This window comes from Ostrea edulis, chromosome 10 (genome assembly GCF_947568905.1).
Source record: "Ostrea edulis chromosome 10, xbOstEdul1.1, whole genome shotgun sequence".
Taxonomy (NCBI): Eukaryota; Metazoa; Mollusca; class Bivalvia; order Ostreida; family Ostreidae; genus Ostrea; species Ostrea edulis.
In genome coordinates, this window is record NC_079173.1 from 29899713 (window position 1) to 29926922 (window position 27210).

The 27210-nt window shown below is 35.5% G+C and overlaps 1 protein-coding gene across 1 annotated transcript in view; it reads left to right on the forward strand.

Annotated features, from left to right (window-relative positions):
- LOC125665347 (uncharacterized) overlaps window positions 1-27210 on the forward strand; it is a 100551-nt gene that overhangs the window by 21604 nt on the left and 51737 nt on the right. Inside the window, exons 15-45 of the mRNA XM_056152437.1 lie at window positions 2274-2558; window positions 2986-3045; window positions 3917-4180; window positions 4447-4731; window positions 6082-6129; window positions 7925-8179; window positions 8519-8791; window positions 9682-9768; window positions 10053-10310; window positions 10518-10799; window positions 10890-10973; window positions 11062-11316; window positions 11431-11712; window positions 13902-13970; window positions 14439-14501; window positions 15081-15161; window positions 15300-15362; window positions 15715-15777; window positions 15899-16156; window positions 16613-16894; window positions 16995-17078; window positions 17189-17443; window positions 17614-17895; window positions 18461-18535; window positions 18828-18917; window positions 19319-19576; window positions 20688-20969; window positions 21779-21862; window positions 23002-23256; window positions 23380-23661; window positions 23850-23975. Of these exons, the coding sequence (XP_056008412.1) occupies window positions 2274-2558; window positions 2986-3045; window positions 3917-4180; window positions 4447-4731; window positions 6082-6129; window positions 7925-8179; window positions 8519-8791; window positions 9682-9768; window positions 10053-10310; window positions 10518-10799; window positions 10890-10973; window positions 11062-11316; window positions 11431-11712; window positions 13902-13970; window positions 14439-14501; window positions 15081-15161; window positions 15300-15362; window positions 15715-15777; window positions 15899-16156; window positions 16613-16894; window positions 16995-17078; window positions 17189-17443; window positions 17614-17895; window positions 18461-18535; window positions 18828-18917; window positions 19319-19576; window positions 20688-20969; window positions 21779-21862; window positions 23002-23256; window positions 23380-23661; window positions 23850-23975 (5670 nt within the window). The remainder of the gene's footprint in view (window positions 1-2273; window positions 2559-2985; window positions 3046-3916; window positions 4181-4446; window positions 4732-6081; window positions 6130-7924; window positions 8180-8518; window positions 8792-9681; window positions 9769-10052; window positions 10311-10517; window positions 10800-10889; window positions 10974-11061; window positions 11317-11430; window positions 11713-13901; window positions 13971-14438; window positions 14502-15080; window positions 15162-15299; window positions 15363-15714; window positions 15778-15898; window positions 16157-16612; window positions 16895-16994; window positions 17079-17188; window positions 17444-17613; window positions 17896-18460; window positions 18536-18827; window positions 18918-19318; window positions 19577-20687; window positions 20970-21778; window positions 21863-23001; window positions 23257-23379; window positions 23662-23849; window positions 23976-27210) is intronic.

Below are 27210 nucleotides of genomic sequence, written 5' to 3' on the forward strand. Positions count from 1 at the left end.
TAGAAGATCCACGGAAAAGAACGGAATACTGATAATCAAACATGATTTTTTTTTTCAAACATTACCTTGGTCCAAGAATAAGACTTCTCAGATATGCTGAAATAGATAGGCTGATAGAGTATACTCTTATACAGTTCGAATACATACATATTAGTAAATTAGTCGACCGTTCTTTGCAAACTAATTTTGCCTCCGGATTATCCCGTGTATCTGATTAAGAGAGAGAGGGGACGGACGGCGTATCGTCGGTACCAGATCCCATCTCCTGTGTTTTTGGGGTTCTTGTTTGCCCTAATAGCAATTTTGTATTCTTTATAGGATATTAAGTTTGGCCATTGCTCAATATCTTCACTTTTTGCATACATCTCATGCCAATAAAGCATAATAAGAAACATGTTCTCTTAAGTAGACTTTTTACATAAAGAAATATTTAAATAATTATGAATATGATGCAATGTTCGTATGAACACCCCTTTCCCTAGAGAGGCAATCAATAAATACCTATAGGGCAGGCCAATAAAAAAAAATCAAATTTCATTAACTATACTTCGGGTCCTTACAAGTAAGTATATTACTTTATCAAATATAATTTGAATTGATTTTTTTTTCATTTTTTGTTTGCGAGGATTAAGTTCAGGTTACAGTTAAAAATTCCATTTAAAAGAAAGTTGAGTTCGCTGTCAATCAAATGTTAATATTTAAGGATCCTTATTTTTTATTTATATACACGATTGCTGAAACAAGGATCAAACACTTTTTTCCAAATTATATTTCAATGAAAGTTTGTCCATTAACTTGAAATCCTACAGATTTGTACGGGCTAATGCATTAATTAAGAGTTATGTACTGAGTTAAACTACGTATTTGTCTTAAACAATTAACAATTAAAGTAATGCTCATCGCGATAATGAATTAATGACAGGAACTGTTACGATATGCTTGTATGTATGATGTTCATGCTTAACAAAGTTAAGAATAAATTTTGCATTAGAAAAGGTTGACTAATATATGCTCTATTTTGCTCTAAGTGTTGTTCGCGAATTGCGCTAATATTGCTGTCTGTGAAATACTGCAATACATGTATCCAGCTATGCAGGTATTTGCTAAATAATGTATGAGTGTCTAACATCCATTCATCTAGAAGAGCTAATGCAATGATGAGATTTCTCTTTTCTGTCTGTGTTTGTCTAGATTGTGTTGTTTACTTTTTCGAAGTTGTACCTATTCCACGTTCACTATTTCTTGTTATTAACTCTATGGCTATGTAATTCTCTATTCTCTATTCTGCGGCGTATGGCTTTGAAGACTACAGCAACCATTCAAATTACGAAATCTCTAACAATGAGAGTAAAATATTTTCATCAAGTCTTGGCACACTGATTTTGACTGCGGATAACTCCGTTTACCTGACATATATATAGGGCTCACGGCGAGTATGACCGGTCGACAGGAGGTAATTACTCCTCCTAGGCACCTAGTCCCACCTCTGGTATATCCAGGGGTCCGTGTTTGCCCAACTCTCTATTTTGTATTGGTTATAGGAGTTAAGAGATTGATCACTGTTCGTTATCTTCACTTTTCAATGACCACACCTTACATAGCTTCTGTTTTATATCAATGAAATTTTCTATCACAGAATAGTATGTAAACGACCTATTCATTATTTTATGTGCGCTAATACCAGAAAGTGAAATTGACTTTCGGAACTTTCTTTAAACTCTGTGGTTGTAACGGTTCGTTGTCTTTGCTGCGTTTGTGCTATTATAAAAAATATCTGCTGTACTTTTCTGGTCTATATCTTTTGAGCTTTTCCTTATGAAGCAGTTCATCAAAGTATTTGTGTGTTTCGCTAATTATGGGTTAATTTTTTTTTTATTATTAAAAGGAAGTGAGCGAGTCATTTTATTGTCAGTACCCATTCAATTCAACTACGTCCTAACACATCTTTGACTTTGATACTTAAGTGAAACAGTTTTAGTTTAATGAAAAATTGTTTTTTAAGGAACTGATCAAAATAAGTGTTAGGATAAAAATATATGCGAAAACTAGAAATTGATTTTAAAAACTTATTGTAAGGTATAAATTGAGGATTACAAGGGAAACTAATAATTCTCTGAAACCTTTGAAGTTATATGCACTGAACAACATAACGTTAGCATTGCGTTTTAACCCGTTGGTGGTTTCAAGCATTCCATTGCAGCTATGTGCATTTGTAAACTGGAATTGATTTATCTGCTTTATTTACATCAACGCTATCATTTATAATCTTTTAGAGAATGCTGTGGTTGTTCATGAACCGCAGACCCTAAATCCGGTTCTAGGAACCCGTCTGGAGTTGACCTGTGAGATAACAACCACTGACCCCAATATCCGACTGACCTGGTTGAAGGCAGGGACACCTGTTGAAGCTACTGCGGACGGCAGAATTTATTATCAAAATAACAACCAACGATTAGTGTTAGATCCGGTTCAGTTGGATGATTATGGGACTTACACATGCCAAGCCAATGATAGATTGAAGACATCTGTGTCAACATTCGTGAATGTCCACCAAGGCGGTAATATTTTATGTATCTTCATCTGTGTTATGATAAAACATTAATGACGCAATGGGATTGGAGTAGCTTTGATTTTACACTGTAACGGGATTTAATTTCGCAGGGCTAAGATTAAGTGATTTTTACTGTTCGGTATTTCACGATGGTTTAAATTTCGCGGTGAAACCCCTTCGAATAGTTCGTGTTTACTTACAAATACTTTGAACAACACTTTGCGATGGTTTTACTTTCGTGATCGTTAATATAATAACGAATATGATAAAATATTAATGATGCAATGGAATTCGAGTAGCTTTACTTTCATATTCGAATTTCCAACATTATTGGTGGTATGCTAATGAAATGGGATTAAAGAAGAACATTACGTGCAATGGAGCAAATGGTAATACAATTTCTGTAACATAATGTGGTATAAACTACATTTCAGATGAAAGCAGGGCTTTGTATACTTCGTCCTCCTTGTCCGCTGGTTCAAGCCTTACCAGAAGTAAGATTTCATATATCATAGAAAATAATATGCTGCATATTATATTATCTATTTTCACAAAAATGGACACTGCATGTATGTACTTATTTTGACACGAAAATAGGGATATTCAAGTTGGTCAATGTAAATCAACTTCTACAATTTCCAATCTATTATATAACGTTATTATTCCACAACAAGTGCTGAAGCCAGTAGTTATAATGATGACATATTTAGGAGATAACCAATAGGAAGTGGTCAACCTACCTATGAGTTTGATTACCATAATACCCAAGTCTGCAAACATTTCAACAGACGAAAAACAGTTATATTGAAAACAATCTGACGCTGTTCCTGGCATTAGAGAGGACATGCAGTTAGACCATTTTATATTACTTTTCACTTTGAATTAATTCATTTATTTGATACTTCTTGCTTTCAATTTTGTATTTCGTTGTAATCGTCAAAATGATTCAATAGTTTTATACATCTTCACATTTTCCGCATATAGATACATGGACATACGTTAGCAAGATCCTTACAATGTAAATTACAACAACGATGCCAATATATAGTAGCCATTTCTTTTCACAATGTGCATGTTTTTAAAGTTATGTAATCCGCAGGCTTCAAGGCGTTTTCGGATTGGAAAATTTCATTCCTCTCAAATTTCGTCGATCAGTTGTTGATATGTCATGGCAATAATTTTTTTCGTGTTGATCTCCCAGAATGTCAACCTATAAGTCTATTCATAGAATATTGAATGCCATTTCACAACAAAATACGAAAAATGATGCAGTTCAATACATTACTTTTTTGTTTTCATTTTGTCGTTAAACTAGATACCATTGGCTGCAGTAATTGAATTTTCTAATGTTTTATTTCCTTTTAGGTGACCCAATACAACAAGTTGATATAAAGTCGGGATATTTCGAAATCAACTGCCTCATTGAAAATGATAATTCTGATATTACATGGACCAAGAATGACCAGCCATTCACGCCACCCGCTGACAGAGATGTGTATTTCACGAATAATAAGAGGAAGATAGTGTTTGAAAGGCTACGAGCTGAAGACTCTGGGCTTTACATGTGTGTAGCTCATAATCAGTACCTATCGTCTGGAGCCACTGATCTTTTCATAGAAGACAACATGGGTAAACCATATACATGTACATGTATTTAAGACATGGATGGATATTAACTATAGTTTTCATATTATCTATATATTTTTATAATCTTTTTGATACGCTTGACGTCATCGATAAAGAAATGAATATGTCTGCGTCAAACGTCTTTTATTCCTTACAATGAAATATCTTAATATGCCGTCCATGTCGTTTCGTTAATTGGCTGTTATTGAGGCTTGATGATGTCAGAGATGTCGAGATGACTGAATATTATTGGTCGTTTTCTTTCCCAGAGAAAGCCATAGTGGTGTATGAACCTCGCCGGTTTAACCCTTTAGTAGGAAATCGGTTAGAAATCACGTGCGACACTAGGTCGTCCAACACCGATCAGAAGGTGACATGGTTCAAACAAGATGTGCCAATATCTGCTGGGGAAAATCCAAACATCACCTTCCTTCAAAATGGTCGAAAGATAGTGTTCAACTCTGTCACTCACCAGGATCAGGACAAGTATATGTGTGCTGTTGACGATCCCAATATAGATCCTTTGACGATGTATATACAACCACATGCTGATGGTAAGTGCATTTTAACAGTTCTGATCCGTGATTTAGAAAGTTAGAAAATCATTTTAGTTTTGTTGTCAGTCCCATCAAGAAATATCATGTCAGTTATTAAGTGGCATGTTATATTGAATTAGTCGGAGGCAATATATAATCAGACATATTTTGTTAGACTTTATGTAGTATGTAAAACTTATACGGTACCAATTTTGATGCACCAGATGCGCATTTCGACAAATAATATCTCTTCAGTGATGCTCAACCGAAATGTTTGAAATCCGAAATAACAATGAAGTTTTAGAGCTATTATAGGGGAAAACAGTGTGCCAAAAAAGTGGATTCAAATTTGTCTAAGGATAAGAGCTATGCGTGAGGGAGATCAGGTCTCGACCCAGGGGCCATAATGTAAAATTGATACGGTACCAATTAGTATGAAATGAATTTTCGCCCCTTTTTCGATACTATTTTTTAGGAGAATAGGTTAAAGAGACATGGACACAATATTTGATCAATTAGAATTAACAGTGTTTGGCTAGAAAAATGAAATTTATTTATAAATAAGTGGATTCAAAATATTTTTATACAGCGACAGGGTATACTTTGCATTTTTATCAAATCCAGCTCCCAAAATCAACATTCTTTTCAATGCCAAGAAACCCTGTGTGGAGGTGAGAGCACCAATATTTCTAAGAAGTATATCAAAGGCATTCAACATTTAGACACACGTCAATGATAAATCAATTCAGGGAGCAAATACAAAGAAGAAAGAACACAACTTTTTTGTTTAGAAAGCTTTTTTTTACTGAAACAGTCAACTTTGGGCCATGATAATTGTTGAGTCACGTGGCATGTATCAAGGACTCATGCTTTGTTGTGAAAACGAAAAAGTTTAAAAGTTTATGTGTTTCAACGGCATCTTTTCGGCAGTTTTTGGAATTTATGTCTGTTGCTGTGTTTTACGATAATCAAATACTAGCATATCATTGAATAGATATATAATTATTTTTTGTACCGAATTGATATCCATGCCCCTATGAATTTGAAAGATACAATATTGACAGTGTATGTGCTCTCAGTATGGAAGGAGAAAGTTTCAAATCATTAATAAATGTTAGTAATCAATTGATTTCGCTCCTGTTACTGTGACAAGATATATTTCTTCATTAGCAGACTCTATATTCCTTTAGTTTTTCGTTAACTTCCTTGCTCAAAGTTTTATATGTAATGATATCTTGATTTTGAAACCTGTGTTGACTTCATAAAATGTTTAAAACTTTCAAGTGTGTATTAGATATTAGTTCTAATTCATTAGGTTGTCTCTTGGTCTAATTTTATTGCTATATTATCATACAAATTTTCTTACAGAGGCCGCAAGACAAAAATACTTTTGGGGATTTTTTCAAGGAACACGAGGTATGTTTAAAGTGAAATTCGCAATTGCAATTTTATGTGCTTATTTTCAAAACTGAATCAAGGATTTTATTACTGTTTTGAAAATTGCGAAGAAGTTTTGAATACAGATAAGCATATATGCTTTAAGGTCGACAGTACGCATGCAGGATAAGCCTGTCTTATTTTGTTATGACAACATATACTTTCTATAAATTATAATGCATGAAACAGACGTGTCTGACGTGTTTCATACCGATTGTTAAGCCGTTCTTGGCACACTGATTTTGACTGCGGATAAATCCGTTTACCTGATCAGGATGTAGGGCTCACGGCGGGTGTGACCGGTCAACAGGGGATGCTTACTCCTCCTAGGCACCTGATCCCACCTCTGGTGTGTCCAGGAGTCCGTGTTTGCCCAACTATCTATTTTGTATTGCTTGTGGGAGTTATGAGATTGATCGCTGTTCGTTATCTTCACCTTACAGTAAAATAATTACATCATGAACTATTTCAGAAACTCTGAGATAATTCAAATTCCATGTGAAAAATGATTCTTTCTAGAAAGTACATACCCCAAAATGGGTACCACTAATAATGTAACATAAAACGGAAAACTGGCACTAAAAGAGAAACAAATAACTAACTAACCAGATGAGTAAGGGGAACCCATTGAAACGGACGTTGAAATCTTTTATTCACTTTCATGAATGCATCCTATCGAGTGCTCAATAATTAGGTTGTTCAAGATTTCCCGAAGTGAATTAATCGATAAGAAATGACCCATTTTTTGTAATAAGTATACCAAACCCGTTTTTTGTGAATGCCATGCGATTCTGATTTATGAAGTTATTCAGGAATCCCGAGAAAAATTAAAACGCGATCAACGTTTGGACAGATTAATCATATGAATATGTAATTTAAAAAATTCATATTAAGAAATTTTCAAAACGTATGGCCACTACAATTTATCTAAAGCAACCGAATTCAGAAGCTTCCTCGTCACATTTCTGACTTGTCATCAGATGTATCCATTGATCATAGAAATATCACTTTTTCATTTCCATTTTAGCTTACTTCAACCTTAAAATCGTCTAATTTTACATTGACAAAGTAAAGTACAAGATATTATATTTTCCTTTCAAATTATATATTGCAATGCAATTTGTTATCTATTGATTTGATATAGTACCTTAGCATATCTGAAAATTAATTATGATATTGAAAAAAGTGATAAATGATATTACGTCATAATATATGTATAATCTATGTATTGAACTGCTATTAGTTGTCATAACTCCCTACGAAAAAATACACATTAACATATCTGATAATATTGTAAAAGAAATCTTAAAATACCTTATGATGTCTTATAACACCTCTGGTATATGAGAGTTATGAGATTGATCACTGTTCCTTATCTTCACCTTTATAGGAGTTATGAGAGTGATCACTCTTCGTTATCTTCACCTTTCATTGTACGCTTTTGTTGAACGATAGATAGTGTTAGTTTTCAGTTGCATATGCGAATTTGTATATGCTTGTCCATAACTGTTCATTAACTATTAGGACTATGTTATCTTTATAGAAAATCTTAAGTTGCATTCCTAGTGCTAAAAAGTAGATTAAGGAAATAGGAATTGTATAATGGAATCTTCATCAACAAGAAAATGATTGTCAACCATGTACCTACTACTAACAAGAATTCAATGTTTCTACTACTAGTTATACTAAGATAAAATCCTACATCATTTTTATCTATATTTGTATTCAATATCCTTCGTATAAACAATACAAAATGTCTGTACATCTACCATAGATGCCAAATTAAAAATTCCAATCCAATCCGGAGCAGTCAGACTACAATGTGCTGTTGGTGATGGGGCTACAAATATCGCCTGGTACAAAGACGGTCAGTCTTTAGGCAACTCAGTTCCGGGGGTATCGTTTGAAGACGATTACCGCACTTTGATCCTGTCACAGTTTGGAAAAACCAGTGGTGGAAATTACGTGTGTGTAGCGGAAGGACAGATATGGCGATCCGTATCCAATGAACTAAGCTATCTTAGTCCAGGTACTCCACATAAAAGCTTGTATCCGTTAACAGTATTCAAGGATAGGCAGGAACGTGGCGTGAAAAAATCATTTGTCAATGAAGTTCCCTCATTATTAGTGGATTTGAATTGTAGAGGACCTCCAATATAAATATGTTTAAATCTTGTGTTCGGTTTTATCATTAAATAGAGTTAAAAGCATGAAAGATTTACCTTCCCCAGAAGCCAATTAAAACTGATTAACATTTTGCCATAGTCCTGTTAAACTTTTTATATTTCATTATGGGTATATAGCGCAATCAATATTAGACATATATTTTTTTTCTCTTTTTGTTTACACAAAAGAATGACTTTTTCAGTTGAAGCTGGATTAACCACGAAACCGATGAAAATGTACTCTCTATTTGGCTCAACGTTAGAAATTAAATGTGGTATTCCTGAATCACAGCCACAAAGTCCTATTACCTGGGAACTTGAGGGTAAACCTATAAAACCTGACCAAAAGCGAGTCATGTTTCTGGACAACGCTAGAACACTTTGGATCAATCCGTTCCAATCCTCTGATATCGGACGTTATTCTTGTAAATCTAATGGAGAACAATGGTCAGTCTATGTTAATGGATATCAAACTGGTAAGTTGCTATATAATCATAACAACAAATATAAATGAAATAGATCTGTTTACCTTACCATCATCATTACTTTCTACATGGGAAAGGGCTAAATTTTGTGGAAAGTGTCAAAATCCTATCCCTGTTACTGTGGTTTTGTAACTACGCAATGCACCATTCGTTCAATATAAATGTAGACATGTTAAATGTAAATGTAGAAGTGCTAAGTGTAACTTGACAATTGCAGTACTTAGTATTAGTGTAAATCCAGTGGGTTGAATTGACTATGTAATGCTTCGGAAGAAATGTGTACCAACATTTGCAGTCATTCCAACCCATTTGATTGACATTGCACAGATAATTAATGCAATTGTCAAGTTACATATAACAGTTTTACATTTGCGTTTTAAATTAACATTTCAATGTCTACATTGAGAGAATGGCGCATTGAGTGGTTACAAATACACAATTACAGGGATAGAAGTTTGACACCTTTAGCTTTCCATGAAGTTTCCAATATCTATATGATAATAATAAATCAATGTTACAAATATATTTCCCATGGTAATCACATAAAAACAGATATATCATTTACGATTCTTAGCTTGCAACCTCTACAGTTAATCAAAAATAGATACATGTACATGTATGATTTCAATACAAGTTGTCAGACTGGCAATTGTAATGGTCAATTAGCATTTTTATTTTCATATTCTGGGATCATTTGAATTCGTTGGCCATTTGTCGTGGATTGCCAATATTTGTACATTTTAGGAAATGTAATTGTTTCAATATGATTTATGTATATTGAAACATCATGTAAATTGAAACCAACGAAATCCACGACAATTAAGTCCATGACATCTAGTGATACTTCAATATATTGACTCAATATGTTTTTGTTTACCCAGAAACAGAACGAAACAGTGCATTAGGAAGTCCTATTTTCCTTCGATCGGGATCTTGGATGTATGGTCCTCAGCGGCGAGTAGTCATAGGTACAGCATATAAGTTCAATTACTGTCAACCAACTTTTATTCGCGAAATTCGTGAGAGCCTTATCGTCTCGAATATTTCAAGGTCCCAGTGCTTGAATGTCTGTCATAGGCTCTAAAAAGGCTTGGTCGTAAATATTACTCCCCACGAACCTGTTTACCACAGGTGAATCGCGAATAAAAGTTGGTTTAAAGTAATGACATCGCTCTTTGTCCAGATAAATGTAAACTTAATGTGGTTCTAAAACAAGAGGTCTTTTAATGAATTGATTTTTACATATTGAAAGGAACGCCCATGTCGTATCCATTAATGGCGGGAAGAGCGGAAATTATATGTGGGATTCAAACTAATGATATGAATGCCGTTATCCGATGGCTGAAGAATGGTCGACCAATTCAGAGAGCTCCACCAACGTATCACTTGTGGAACGGGAGGGTCCTCGTGCTGATGGGGTTCTCAGCTTCCGATAATGGACAATACACATGTGTAGTTAACGACGGGACCATGTCCACGTCTTCTACTAGACTTCAATACCAAAATCCAGGTCAGTGTTAAAGGATTACTAAGTTTGCGGAAGGTTTGACGACCAAATCATTCTTTGTAAGAAACACAGGCTTTTGACAGTATGTCATTCTTTGTCTTAGATATCAAATGGATACGATTTTTTTTATATTCATGTATATACAAATACACTAAAATAATGTAGATTTGTTACAGTAATGTAATATAGCCGATACTTTTACTTTTACAGAATCGGCAACAGCAACGTATGATCCGCCAAAGGTGAACCCACTGACAGGGAGAAAGGCGGAACTTATCTGTAACATACCCAACCTTCCTCAAGGTGTGACTGTTAACTGGAAGAAAGATGGTGAACCATTTGAAACTTCCAGCGCAAGAGTACAATTCTATGATTACAACCGGAAGATTGAATTCAGTTCAGTGAACCCTGAAGATAAAGGCAGTTACACTTGCACCGCCAATGATGAAATTGGAACAACATATTCGACAAATGTTAAAGTTTTTAATGATGGTTGGTACTTTAAAGACTGGTTTTAGAAAATGGATATATGAGATAAGCACAAATCGACACATTCAATCTCATAATCATTTCTTTTTCCAGATACTCTTCGGCAAACTGACGTTTATGGAAATCCTACATTTTTGCTTTCACAGAATAATAGACCTCTTCCTAATTTGAATATAGGTAATGTAACTTGATCAAGGATAATAAAATAAAATTCACATTTAGATCAAAGGTATACATCTCATGCATATTTCATTTACCACTAAAGGTGGGACGTTAGATCTTCCGCTCGATTCCGGTACTGCGGAACTGTTATGTGGAGTCCATACGGCAGATCCTAATGCTGTCTTCACGTGGATGAAGGATGGACGCCCTCTTACCAGAGCACCTGTTTACTATAAAGATGATGGCCGAGTTTTAGTGATACCGGATTTCAAACCAGATGATAACGGAGAATATGAATGTGTTACAAACGACAACGTTTTGTCATCTGCAGCAATGAGACTGAATTATATATCCCCAGGTCATTAATCTTAATTTCATGTTAATTCAAAAGTTAGATTTGTCACTACCTTTGTGAGTACGCTCCAGAATGTAAACCATATATTAATGTGAACTTTGTACATCTATTGAACAGAGTTAGCTGAGAGCTCATACAACCCACCCAATCTGAGTCCTCTCTCCGGAGGGAAAGCAGTATTGAATTGTAATATTCCAAACCTTCCTGAAAATATAAACGTGTACTGGATGAAGGATGGTCGACCATTTGATACTCCAAGTGCTCGAATTAAGTTCCTGAACAATAACCATAAGGTTGAATTCAGTCCGTTGTATCACGAGGATGCTGGGAGTTACACTTGCTCAGCTGATGGTGGTTCCACAGCAACTTATTCTACTGGTATCAAAGTTTTTGATCAAGGTATGTATAATGAATGATGACGTAAAATTCTTCTGTATTCTTACCCCCCCAGAAACAAACTCCATACAGTGCCAATTCCCCGGGATTACTTTCTCCTACGAATAAATAACTGCTACTGGCTTTCTTTTCAGACTTCTGTAGAAAAATAGAGGTTACCATAGGCCTTTGATTTTTTTCTACAATACCACATAGAACTGTCATGTAGGGTTTAGTTAATCCAGATTTAGTAACAATGAGCTCTTCTATATTTTGTGTAATGTTTACATTGAATTTAAATTCTCATCACTGGCATTGAAATTGAACTAAAAAAAATTGGCAGTGTTGTGACAGAGAGGATGCTCAAAAACATTTATGATTGATATTATATCTATGAATGCTGATCAACATGTACATGAATTTATTCATTCATTTGTGCTTTTGATTACGTCATGTCATTCATGGCACAGGTAGCATATAAAACGAATCAGAATGATGACAGTTTAACATACCTGCCAATTCGAAAATAAATAACATTTTGTTAAAAGTCCGTAGAATTCTTCAGCATAGATAAGTGATGATTTCGGACAAATGACATGTTTTTTAAACTATGGTAAGAAATCCCTGAAGCACTACAAACTTTTTAGCTCACCTGAACCGAAGGTTCAAGTGAGCTATTCTGATCACATTTTGTCCGGCGTCCGTCTGTCTGTCTGTCCGTCTGTCTGTCCGTCAACTTTTCACATTTTCGACTTCTTCTCCAGAACCACTGGGCCAATTTCAACCTAACTTGGCCAAAAGCATCCTTGGGTGAAGGGCTTTCAAGTTTGTTCAAATGAAGGGACATGTCCCTTTCAAAGGGGAGATAATCACAAAAATGCAAAAATAGGGTGGGGTCATTTAAAAATCTTCTTCTCAAGAACCACTGGACCAGAAGAGCTGAAATTTATCTGACAGCTTCCTGACATATTGCAGATTCAAGTTTGTTCAAATCATGGCCCCCGGTGGTAGGATGGGGTCACAAGGGGGGATCAAAGTTTTACATACAAATATATAGGGAAAAACTTTAAAAATCTTCTTCTCAAGAACCACTAAGCCAGAAAAGCTGAGATTTACATGAAAGCTTCCTGACATAATGCAGATTCAAGTTTGTTCAAATCATGGGCCCCTGGGGTTGGATGGGGCCACAATAGGGGATCAAAGTTTTACACACAAATATATAGGAAAAATCTTTAAAAATCTTCTTCTCAAGAACCACTAAGCCAGAAAAGCTGAGATTTACATGAAAACTTCCTGACATAGTGCAGATTCAAGTTTGTTCAAATCATGGCCCCCGGGGATAGGATGGGGCCCCAAGGGGGATCAAAGTTTTGCACACAAATATATAGGGAAAAACTTTAAAAATCTTCTTCTCAAGAATAGCAAAGCTGTGATTAATCATATTTATATGGAAGCATCTTCAGGTAGTGTAAATTCAAGTTTGTTCAATTCATGCCCCCAGGGGGTAGGGAGAGGTCACAATAGGGGTTCAAAGTTTAACATTGAAATATTTAAAAAAATATATGTTCAAAAATCTTCATCTCAAGAAGAGCATAGTAATGATTAGTCATTTTAATGTAAAAGCATTATCAGGTGATGCAGATTAAAATTTGTGGAATTCATGGTCCCCTGGCGAAGGTTGGGGCCACATAGAAGATCGATTTTTTTTTTTTTGATTTTTTTTTTTTACATGGGAATATATAAGGAGGAGTGTTTAAGAAATTTTACATGGGAATATATAGGAAAAAATGTAGATAAATTTTCAATTTTTTCTGCTCTTGTTAATTTTGCATCCAAATAAATCTAGTGATATAATTTCATTTTTGTCCTCATTTATAAATTAAGAAGAAGAAAACTCGCCGTCGATTCCTTTTGAACAACTTGGTGAATATCATTAATCTTGGCACCAAAAATCTTTGACTGAAGGGCATTCAATTGTTATAATTACACACTTAATGCACATATTTACAACGTGTATGACCCCCTATTGATTTTCTGGTCACACCTGCCATGTTGGGTTTAAAACATAAACACTCTTTTCTCAGGTGATCGATGTGGCCCATGGGCCTCTTGTTATTTCATCCTTCAGAAAATGCTATTATGTGTTGCTTGTCCGAGTCAAAGCTATCAGCATTCCTAGAGTTTAAATGCAGTACAAAAATCTTATTTTTCAGACAACGAACGAAGAAACGCTATTTTTGATCGACATAGGGAAACAGGTCCAGCCCCAGGCCCCACGACAGGTTGTATCTTACATTATCAAGTTATTCAACAGTTAATCCGCAAAAAAACTCTTTATTGCACATTAAAGTGTACAATTACGATATGGGAAATAATGATTTGCATTATTATACATTTATTGCATAATGGCGAGGAAGATGTAAAGATTTATCAGCCCAAAGATATCACATTGTGGTTTTTTTCTTTCTTGGATGATTATATATTCATATCTTTCAAACATCTAAGCAATAAATTGTTTATTTTATTGAAACAAAGTCAGAATACAATCATGCAACTGAAATTGAGTGATTCAACAGTGAATATCAGTAGGCCTGAAAGTTACAACTTCAATCGATAAACAAACCGCTGACATGATCCTATATTCGTACGAGTGATTGAGTATAGTTGCTGTGCATGTATTGTTCACCACCTTACATGCTATTTTAGTACTTTGATTTTCGAAATAATCTAATCTAGAGTTGTATTTTTAGGGGTTGAGGATCCAACAGCCATTCGTCCGGATGTGACGTCACCGAAGAACATCCACCCACCAGGTTTGAGTCTCATCCACCTCATATAAAATGTTCATTTATAGAAATAAAGTAAATATGCTTAAAGGTCAAGTTGAATATTGTTTTCTAGCTTAGATACTTCATCAATAACACGTTCTCTAAACCTATGCCTTTTATTATTATTATTATAGGAAATTTTCATGTTAATAGGTACATGTATGTCAGAATGGGAATGTATTTATTTGATGATTTCTAGTTTTATTACTTATCTGTACATCATTACCAATAGATAGCGATACTGAACTATACCATCATTGACGAAAAGAAAAACATAATTATATACTAGTGAAAAACAAAAGAGGACATGGATTCCTGGAGATTAAAAATTACGAGCCAAAGTTTTTTGAGAGTTAAAATCAATTCATGAAAGGATCCCAATGCTTCTGAGTCGGTACACATGCTACAGTTGTGGGTACAAGAGCGTGTATACCTTCTTTTTAAAAAAAATCATGTATCATGTGTATCAAAAATGAATAAAACACCAGTTAAAGATACAGTTGTGTTCATTTGATAAAAGATTGGAATCATTCCTAAGACTTCTTTCGTTTTACTGTAATGCAGATGCACATTTACGTCCAGAGGGTGAAGCCCCCGCAGTAGTTTATCCGGATTCAGTAGCTCCCGAAAACATCCAACCCCAAAGTGAGTGTAGCTATGTAATGTGCAGTTTTATAGTGTTCCAATCATTTGAAATTTTTGCATAATCATTGGAAAATACCTCACATAAAATTTCATTGAATTGATTTTCTTTATAATCTAATATGAAACTGTGTTTGTCAGGGGGTGAGGATCCAGCAGCAATTTACCCGGATGGGATGTCACCGCAGAACATCAACCCACCAGGTTTGCGCGTCCTATACAGCTCATATACAATATACACAAACTTTTTGATAACTCGTAGGCCTGTAACAACAATCTTTTATAGATTGCAAATCCTAAGTAAAACGCAAATTTAAGGTGTTGATATTGAAACTTACAAGAACGATATATAAATCTTCTATCAGGTAATATTCAAGATTCTAACACAATTACAATACTTTCATTACAAGTCGTTCCAGGGTCCCTATTAATCTTACTTTCAATTTTCTGTTCTTGATTATATTTATGAAATCAATCACTGCTCAGTATCCGCACCTCCTTCGTCACTCTCTCATTTATAAAGTAAGCTCTATTGTAATGTTTTTTATGTTTGTAGTGGATGAGAGACCAGTTGCAATTGCCCCAGAGTCCATATCCCCTGAAAGCAGCATACCAATAGGTGGGTCTTCATCTTTAACTAAATTTTGAAATGAACGTTCACTTGGTATTCCATTTCTCAAGGAAATGAAGAAGTTTCTATCCGCAAAGTAGCTGTAAATGTCGAAGTTATTTCATTTCAGGACAACCAATGTCCTACCCTGTTGACGGAGGCAGAATGTATCTCCGTTGCGGTATTCAAACAAACAATCCTAACACAGTTATACGCTGGTTGAAGAATGGCCGACCCATACAGCGAACTCAACCGACATATTACATGTATAACGGAAGGATACTGGTGCTGATGGGATTCTCAGCGTATGATAATGGCCGATACACCTGTGTGGCCAACGATAGACTCATGTCGTCCTCCTCCACAAGACTTCAGTATCAAAATCCGGGTATGAGATATATTTCAAGTTAGAGTATTTCTAGAATATTAATAAATGGGATATACTGTACACAGGGTTATTTTCGTTCCGTTTTATTTTCGTCTTTTTACACTTGCAGACAGTTTCGCCCCATTTTGAATTCGCTTAGACATAATTGTTTTAAAGAAGAGATATGAGAGAAAACAGGTTCGTCCACTCTTAAAGTCGCCCAGTGACAACAAGGGTGGGGCAAAAATAAAACGGGCGAATATTTCCCTGTATACAGTGTTACCAAGGACTAATGTAAAATGAAAATCATATAGGAAACGTGTATGTTTATGGATACCCTAATTCATGCACAGTAAACTTTAAGAGGATTCAATACATCGGATTAAATTATATGGCATTATACCTGTATGGAACTTTGCAATTGACTCGCTAGAAAAGGAAATTGGCTAACCTTTAAATGTCTTTTCCAAACGGTAGATTCTGCAACAGCCACATATGATCCACCGAAGATGAATACCCTAACAGGAGACAAAGCAGAAATTTTCTGCAGAATTTCGAACTTACCCTTAGGCGTTACCGTGAACTGGAAGAAGAATGGTGAACCATTCGACACACCAAATGAGAGAGTTAAATTTCTAGACAACAACCGTAAAATTGAGTTCAGCTCCGTTTATCCCGAGGATGCTGGTGGTTACGAGTGTACAGCAAATGACGAAATAGGGACAACGTATTCAACGAACGTAAAAGTGTTTGGTGATGGTAAGCACTCTTTAGTTTGTTTGAAATTAATGGGGAAGCTATTGAATAATTATCTTATGTGCAGAATTTGTGACAAAAAAACTCAATTGTAAACTTTCAGATACTCTTCGACAAACAGATGTTTATGGAAATCCAACGTTTTTGCTTTCACAGCTTGACAAACCGCTAGACGACCTAAATATTGGTAACCTTAACCCAATCATTTAATTTCATTAGCAATCAACTAATTAAGAATTATATGAATGTAAATGGTTAAAACTCATTTTATCTACCTTGTTTTTAAATCGTTGTTAGGGGGTACTTTGGACCTTCCCTTGGAGTCTGGAGCTGTCCAAATGTTATGCGGAATCCAGGCAACTAATCCAAATGCCATCTTCACCTGGATGAAGGATGGTCAACCTCTGACCAGAACACCTGTATACTACAAAGATGATGGTCGTATCCTGGTCATACCAGATTTCACACCTGCCGACGATGGGAAATATACATGTGTCACAAATGACGACACCCTGTCTTCTTCATCTGCAACATTGAATTATATTTCTCCAGGTCTCTTGATTTATTTGATGCAACTATATTATACAAACTTATAGGAGTTATGAGAGTGATCACCGTTCGTTATCGTCACCTTTCATTGTTATTAACGAAGATGAGATAAACAAATACTAAAAATATTGTTTTAGTAATTAAACCTTATCCTGTATATTTGTTTTCAACAGAATTAGCAAAGGCTGCTTACGATCCACCAGATGTGAATCCTCTATCAGGAAAGAATGCAGTTTTAAACTGTAACATTCCAAATCTTCCCCCTGGTGTAAGCGTGCGATGGGAGAAGGATGGGCGACTCTTTGACACACCAAGTACTAGAATCCAATTCCTGAATAACAACCGTAAGATTGTATTCAACACAGTATATCAGGAAGATGCTGGCAGCTACACTTGTACAACTACTGATGGTTCTGGAATGACATACTCCACAGGGATCAATGTATATGACAGAGGTAACAAGACTCTTTAGTTCAGCTTAAACGTTTAAGATGAAAATCATAGTACGTGTTCCATTCAAAGCACATGAATCAAAATGTAAAACGTATACGGTACCAATTTTGATGCACCAGATTCGCATTTCGACAAATAATGTCTTTTCAATGATGCTCAAGCCGAAATTTTGGAAATTCGAAATAACAATAAACTTGTAGGAGTTAAAAGGAAAACTAGAGTGTCAAAAAATGGAGCCAAATTCGTCAAAGGATCAGAACTATGCATGAGGGAGATATCATCCTTAATTTTGAAATGAATTTCTAAATTTTAGCAATTAAATATACATTCGTATTTTCAAGCTAGTAACGAAGTACTTAGCTACTGGGCTGTAGAGACCTTCGGGGACTAACAGCCCACCAGCAGAGGCTTCAACCCAGGGGTCATAATGTAATTTTGATTTTGTATGATTAAGCAGCTAATGCTATCATAGAAAATTAATCAAACTTCCAGTGCTGTCATAAATGAAAGATCTGAATAACCAGAAATGGCATACATTGATATTTGTACCATGTTTTAATTCTATAGATCAGGAAAGACAGACATCCGTGTACGGCCCTAATATGGAAAATGTGCCCAGCATAGCTACAGATCCATCTACGGGTAAGTTTCCTGTTTAATGTATATTTTGGATTCTTTTTTATTTAATAATGTTAAAAACCCCAATGCAATCTTGCTCTTTAAAAGCGATGATTAAAACGCATTTGTAAATTAAAACCCCGAAAATCGTATCAATTGTTAGATTTTTTGTTTGCAAAACAAATTGCATTCAAATGTTTAACAGATGAAATAAACGTCTGAAATTACATATCAGAATGCAATAGCAATGATTAACTAATTATTCATGTTAGAAGAAAGGGCTTGATTTAATGGCCAAGTTCATTTTGTCCTACAGATAATAATTTGCGCTTGTCTGATGGAGAAGCTCCAGCTAGTGTACAGCCAGCCCTAACGTCAACCCCTCCAGAAGACACCATACCTCTCGGTTTGTGTTTATCTTAGGCACCTGATCCCACCTCTGGTATATCCAGGAGTCCGTGTTTGTCTGATCCCACCTCTGGTATATCCAGGGGATCTGTGTTTGCCCAACTCTCTATTTTGTATTGCTTATAGGAGTTATGAGATTAATTACTGCTCGTTATCTTCGCTTTTCATTTATTATTAAACAACATTTCAAAATTATTCAAAAAACATCAAAATGGTTCGCCATCCACGGCTAATGATGTGTGTAATGCTGTGCTACTGTTACATGTATGGTTTTAAGTGCATGTTGTATAGAAAGCACATTTTTAATCAATTCCAGCTACCTGATTGCATTTCAAAAGTACTAATAAGAGCGGTATATAAATGAATTACTGAATTCTATGATCATATATTACATTTCAGGACAACCTGTGTCTTATCCTATTGACGGAGGCAGAATGTATCTTCGTTGCGGTATTCAAACAAACAACCCTAACACAGTTATACGCTGGTTGAAGAATGGCCGACCCATACAGCGAACTCAACCAACATATTACATGTATAACGGGAGAATACTGGTGCTGATGGGATTTTCAGCGTATGACAATGGCCGATACACGTGTGTGGCCAATGACAGGGTCGTTTCGTCTTCTTCAACAAATCTTCAGTATACGAATCCAGGTTTGCTCTAAAGAATATATCAATTGTTTCAAATGTTCTTGTTCATATATACAGTACGTGGCCATAAGTATGTTCCCAAAGAAAACTTATATTATATATTTCATACAAAACCATATATTTTTAAAAAATTTGCTTGAAGCCAATTTTTCCTCTATTTTGATGGGGGAAAAATAACGTTTTGTTTAGAAATATCAGAAGTAACTGTCATTGTATTGAAAAAAAAAATATAATGCAATATTGCAGAGAGATAACATTGTATTCGTAATGTTGATTTTTTATTCCAAAATTACACATACATGTACTTATATAAAGAGTAAGTGCTCTCAAATCAAACTTAGTAACAGAATTGTCATATCTTTACAGTAGATTAGGATATAATTATTCCGAAATTATTAGATGATACTGTAAATAATTCTGAGATCAGTGCTTTTTATTTCATCAAAATTGATCGAGAAATGAGTTCAGGAAAATTATTTTAAAATGTATGGTTTTGTATGAAATATGACGTGGAAATTTTCTTTGCGAACATACTTATGACCAGGTACTGTGTATGGAATCGGGCAATTGTGAGTTCGAGGCCCCACTCAAAAAATCACGAACCCTGTCGCGGCAAGCGTTTGCTTGTTAAACAGCCTTCACTGCTACGACCGTGAGCAATAACCATAGGTATAATTTTGTGGTATTTCACCCACAGTGGTGATGTATTAACTTGGGTGAAAAATTATCGACGCGACGTAAAACAGCCAACGAATTGTTTTATATAGTTAATAATTTGTGTTTCACGTGTGTATTTACGAGTATACTTAAAGGAAATACTTTTTTAAAATTAATTTAAGTTTTCTTGCTCGAGTTGCTGTTCTCCTTCTCTTGCATTTGAATGATGTGTGCAAAGTGTAGCAAATCTTTTTTCTGTAAAACACATCTTGAAAATATAGGAAAAACACGAAGGAAATGTTTGAGTACGGCTTAATCATTAAACTGTTTCCAATTCTGTATATGATGTTTGGTACCAGAAAAGAAGTGACTCACTGACTTGTTTGGTAGCAGAAAACTATTCATGAACCGCACTAAGAGAAAGGTTTGATAATTTTGTTTGATCTGTTTATTGAAGAATCAGCAACAGCGACATATGACCCAACGACAATGAATCCACTCCTAGGGGAGAAGGTGGAGGTGCATTGCAACATTCGCAACTTGCCCCCTGGTGTTAGCGTTTCGTGGCAGAAAGATGGACAGCCATTTGACACTCCCAGCGCAGGGATTCAGTTTCTGAATAACAACCGTAAGATCGAATTTAGTTCCGCGTATCCTGAGGATAAAGGCAGCTATACATGCACGGCGAACGATGAAGTCGGCATGTCTGATACCACAAACATCAAAGTCTTCCCTGATGGTAAGTGTGTATATCTCTAGAAAAATTAACTAATTATACTTTAGGATTATTATGCTGATAAAATGCAAAAATGTGCATACAAACTGAATAGTTCCCTACCCTTTTGTCGTCGATCAACGATACTGAAGAAAACAGGGACTATTTTGCTTTGCAAATTTCGGTAGGATCATATACTCCTTAAAATGTTAGCACGTTATCAGAATTATTTACGATCGCATGTTATCAGCGTTATATGTTAAAATGATATTTGCATATTATGGTTTGTCGGACATTTCACGGATATCCGATTGCCTATTTTCTCCAGCCAAAAGTGCACATACACAATTCTCTTCACAAATCTTTGGTCTATCGTACTGTGTGAAAAGCGAGATAAATTATGTCATTTAAGCTTCAGACAACGTGGGCTCATTCTATAGTCAATAAAAAACTATCCCACTGTATGTTCAATATTTTCATAATAAAATAAAGAATGTGAGGACAATTCACACAACAGGATCAATATCATTTCAAAATTCTATTCTTACAATGCAAGATTCCTAGTGGAAAATTATTGTTTTACCTTTATTCAAGGGGGTATTGCATATAGTGCTTGATCATATTTTGCAACATTCTTTCCGTAGCATCTTCCTTGCGAGGAACATACACCCAAGAAGTATCTTGAACACAGAACTCTTGTGCCAAAATCACAGAAATATCGATAATTAGTGTGAAACTAACAAAGTTGTTTAATGAATTGTGTTGTGCAGAATCTTCAAAATTTATATCTCGTCGGCGTAATTTTTGTAAAAATTCGCTTTGTTTCGTTTTAGACAAAACTCGAGAGACAGATGTGTATGGATCACCAACCTTCCTTCTATCCCAGATTGACAAACCTTTAGGAAACCTTGCCATTGGTATACACTGTGTACTTCATTATGTATATCGCATGTGGACTACTTGGAAATTCGCATCACTTGTATATCATTTGTACTATATATGTGTAGAGATGATTTTTGATGATAAATATCTGATAATAATTTTCATCAGTTATAAGTATATATGTAAAACTTATACGGTACCAATTTTGTTGCACAAGATGCGCATTTCGACAAATAATGTCTCTTTAGTGATGCTCAAGCCCAAATTTTAGAAATTCGAAATAACAATAAACTCGTAAGAGCTAAAAGGAAAACAAGAGTGCCAAACACTGGAGCCAAATTCGTCCAAGGATAAGTGCTATGCATGAGGGAGATAATCCTTAAATTTGGAATGCATTTCTAAATCTTATCCCAGCAATTAAATGTACATCCGTATTTTCTGGCTAGTAACGAAGCATTTAGCTACTGGGCTGTAGAGACCCTCGGGGACTAACAGTCCACCAGCAGAGGCCTCGACCCAGGGATCGTAATGTAAAACTTATACGATACCAATTTTGATGCACCAGATGCACATTTCGACAAATAATGTCTCTTCAGTGATGCTCAAGCCGAAAGTTTAGAAGGAAATTCGAAATAACAATAAACTTGTACGAGCTAAAAGGAAAACTAAAGTACCACAAAATGGAGCCAAATTCGTCTAAGGATAAGAGCTATGCAAGAGGGAGATAATCCTTAATTTTAAAATGAATTTCTAAATTTTATCCCAGCAATTAAATATACATCCGTATTTTCAGGCTAGTAACGAAGTACTTAGCCACTGGGTTGTAGAGACCCTCAGGGACTAACAATCCACCAGCAGAGGCTTATATCTTTAGAAATAATAAATAGATAGTAAAATGGGACACATGAGGGCATCGACCGAATGTAGCTTTGCTTTATATGTTTGCGTTTTCGGAATCAATAAAGAGAGCGGTTGCAGGATATGCTTTTAAATAATACCTACCCATTTTATGGCCAAGGTCACCATTGCAAAATTTCTTTACATTTTATGGAGTATATTTCACACAAAGATATTGTGATAAATGGAAGAAAGATGCAGATATACAATTTGTTGAAATTACATTACAGATGAAATAAACATTTTTTCCTTATCTGTTCCTCTTGAAATACCACAGGAAGTTCTTTGGATTTACCTCTTGAATCGGGAACTGTGGAGTTGTTATGTGGAGTTCAAATGTCCAATCCTAACGCTGTATTCACCTGGATGAAAGATGGACAACCACTGACCAAAACACCTGTCTACTACAAGGATGATGGCCGCGTTTTGGTTCTTCCCGACTTTAGTCCTGCTGATGATGGAAAATACACGTGTGTTACGAATGACAGGATGATGTCTTCTTCATCCACGAACCTTCGATATGTTAATCCTGGTAAATGAATAAGACTGGGGGTGTCTATGATTATTTTTAGATATGCGATATATAGAAACTTTACATTTCGTCAAGTGGAGATAAATAAAAACAATGTCTTCTTTCAAAATATTTTTCATACAGACAAAGCTGTGGCAACATACGAACCACTGGAACACAATCCCCTCACAGACGACAAAATTGACCTATTCTGCGACATCCAAAACATACCACCTGGAGTGAACGTTCGCTGGGAAAAAGATGGTCAACCATTTGACATTCCAAGCACCAGAATACAGTTCCTAGATAACAACCAAAGAATACAGTTCAGTTCCGTTTTTCCCGAGGATAAAGGCAGTTACACTTGCATACTAGATGACGGTTCTGGACAATCGTACATGACTAAAATTAATCCGTTTGCTACAGGTAAGACGACATTGTCAACTCTCAGTATTATAGAATATCGTCACACTTGCAATGCATCCCTAGTTGGTAAGTAAGTTCTTAATTACCTAAGAAAAAATATGATAACAGTGAAATGAGGATTATGTTGACTGTCTGTAATGTGATATGATATAGCCTACTAGAATGATGTATTTGAATCATTATTTTAGACTCTGAAAGAATCGACACAGTATATGGACCAAACAGAAAGGGTGAAATTCCTGATACCTTACTTTCTGATAAATCACATGCTCTGCCCTCCCTAGGTGCAGAGGAAAAACCTAACCCAGACCTTGGTAAGCTACTAAATCATAAAGCGTTTGTTTTCATCATTACAAACGATTGTTGTTTTTAAATCTTTGAGAGAATTGACAGAAAATACAGCGTTTTCTTTGAAAGTTATTCAAACTAAAATGTTCTGGTGATAATGATGCATGCAACACGATTTATGATATATATATAAGGTAAGGATGATCAATAGCTATAGTAGATATGGAGAAATTACACCAAGTTGTAATTGTAAAAAATACATTCACTGTTGAGGAAATGAGGTGTTTGTTTCTTGTTAATAATTTATAAATTATACCCCCCGAACGAAGTTCAGGGGGGTATATAGGAATCACTCTGTCTGTCCGTCTGTCTGTCTGTGTAGATTCGTGTCCGGGCCATAACTTCTTTGTTCTTTGACTTAGGCATACCATATTTGGCACACAGGTGGATCACCATGAGACGATGTGTCGAGTACCTTCATGACCTCTATATGACCTTGACCCTTGACATTAAGGTCAAATTTAAAGGGTTTTTTTTACAATGAATCCGTGTCCGGGCCATAACTTCTTTGTTCTTTGATATAGGCATACCATATTTGACACATCAGTGTATCACCATGAGACGATGTGTCATGTACCTTCATGACCTCCATGTGACCTTGACATCAAGGTCAAAATTAAAGGTTTTTACAATGGATTCGTGTCAGGGCCATGCTTTCTGTTCTTTGACATAGGCATACCATATTTGACACATGAGTGTATCACCATGAGACGATGTATCGGGTACCTTCATGACCTCTATATGTCCTTGAACTTTGACTGCAAGGCCAAAATTGATTATAGGGTATTTACATAGTCATACCATAAGACATCTTTATGACCTTGACCTTTGATCCAAGGTCAAAATTATGCCATGGATATGTGTTCGGACTATATCTTCCATTTTCTTCTACAAAGGCATACCATATTTTTACATTCAGGAAAGAGGTCATTTATACCTATTTACAACACCCTTTGGGAGATTGGGGTAAGCGGGGGTATTCTTAGTGAGCATTGCTCACAGTACCTTTTGTTTGAGTCTAAATTACACGTGTAAACTTTTTATTTCAAATAAATGTACCTACAAGTACATGAGTCAAGTGATTTATTGATATCAAAACGAAAAGTATTAATTCTGTATTTTGTAAATTCTCAATTGCATTGTAAAGCTGATGTCTGATTTTAACGTGCATGTGAATAGATTGTATATGAGCTACATATGGATTTCAACAACTTCAACGGGGTCATAATGTCTTTGATTATTTCCTTGGTTTTGTATCATTGACATGGTGGAAATGTTTGAATCGGATAATCACACTTTGTTCGGGGATTTGTGGCTTCATGAATTGATAGCGGTCTCTTATCCCATTCCAAGACTTTATGAAATAATAACTTGGATGAAAACATGGAAACCGAGGTTCCGTGTAATAAATTTGACATACAGGACCGTTTTATAGATCTAGATTTGTTTAACTATTTTAGTGCTTCTGCAATATGACTGATGATAACCGTAATGGAACGAAGGTTGAGCATGCACGCCGTGTTGTATGTTACTAGTTTGCCAATACAGCATATCATTTGGTTCAATGCTGTCGGACGAGTTTCATATCGATTGTTTTGCAGGTCTTGCACACTGATTTGGACTACAAATTACTCTGTTTACCTGATTAAAATATAGGGCTCACGACGGGTGTGACCGGTCGACAAGGGATGCTTACTCCTCCTAGGCACCTGGTCCCACATCTACTATATCCAAGGGTCCGTGTTTCCCCAACTCTCTTTTTTGTATTTCTTAAATGACTTGTGAGAATGATCACCATTCGTTATCTTCACCTTTCAAATATGAAATTATAGTTTAGTAAGTAGATCTTCTATTTAACATTCTTGATCATAGGATTAGGCCCTTTAAGTCTTTAAGTAAGCAGTAATCGTTCACTGGGAAAACAGTTCCTGCAGGAAAATGGCCACAATGTAAGCGGATCGTAAGTCGATCGAACGTATCTGAACGCAAGTCCAACACCACTGCATTGGAACACATAGGATACCTACTCCTCCTACTACACTACTGGATCCCACCTCTGGTATCGAATCGTAAAATTCTAAATGCTTAGAAGACGATCGTTAACTTCTCATATTTATGTAACAATATTCCATGATCACCTGCACATGAATTCGATACGTGAGGGAATACATTGCGTATGATCAATTTTAGACCGAGATAAGCTACATGCTACTGACAAAAGGTCATGTTACAGGGATTTCAAGAGTGTTGTTTAAAGTTGCATATTCCTTCTTGGATATTATCATCTAAGTTGCAGATACAAGCTATCATTAGGTCGGATGTTGTCTGACAAGTAGCTTATCAAGATATGGGGCTCTCTGTGGGTGTAAATTGTCACAGTGGGTGTTTGTTCCTTCTAGGCAACTGATCCCGCCAATACCACAGCCTATTCCGAGGCATAACGCAATTTAGCAGGCTATGGTATATTATAAATAGTAAAGAGAAAGCAGCCACTGTTATGAAGTTGAATCCCAATATAATATATTAGAATCATGTGATTGGTGTATTGCCGTCTATCGTGTAAAACAGTAATGCATTTTCTTGATTGATGATATTTCATACAAATTTGTATAAATACAAATCCTTATAAACTTAGTTGCATGGAAAATGGATGATTTAAAAATTGATGTGTAGGTCGGGTATGCACCTACCCTTTTCGAACACTATATAATACTTATTGTGTGTCCTTTTAATGTTTCAAAAAGAATAGGCCCCTTGCGGGACATCACAGAAATTTCCATACTTGAAAACCGGCTTTCAGGGTAAAGTTGGTCTTCAATATCTAAGAAATCATGAAATCAGCGTAAACTATCACACAATCAATCAAGCGATAGAAGAAAAATGATCACAGTATAGTATGTGTTCAGTTAGTGTTTGAATAAAAAATGCATACACTTCATATCATTCAGTACAAGTAAAGATATTTACATCTTAGGGCTGTGGAATATTTTGCCTAAGAGATCGTACATCCGTTATTATAACTGTTTTCTGTTTTCCCTCTCGCCGTCATTGAATAAAACATCGCAAATATCTACCCTTCATGTGATTGCCATTTTACATGATGCCCACACGAGGAACGTTTTCTATTTGTGTTCCTTGTTAAAATCCAAATCAATGCCTTTGATACCATTACAACATTTTTACTTGTTTAAATTCGCTTGT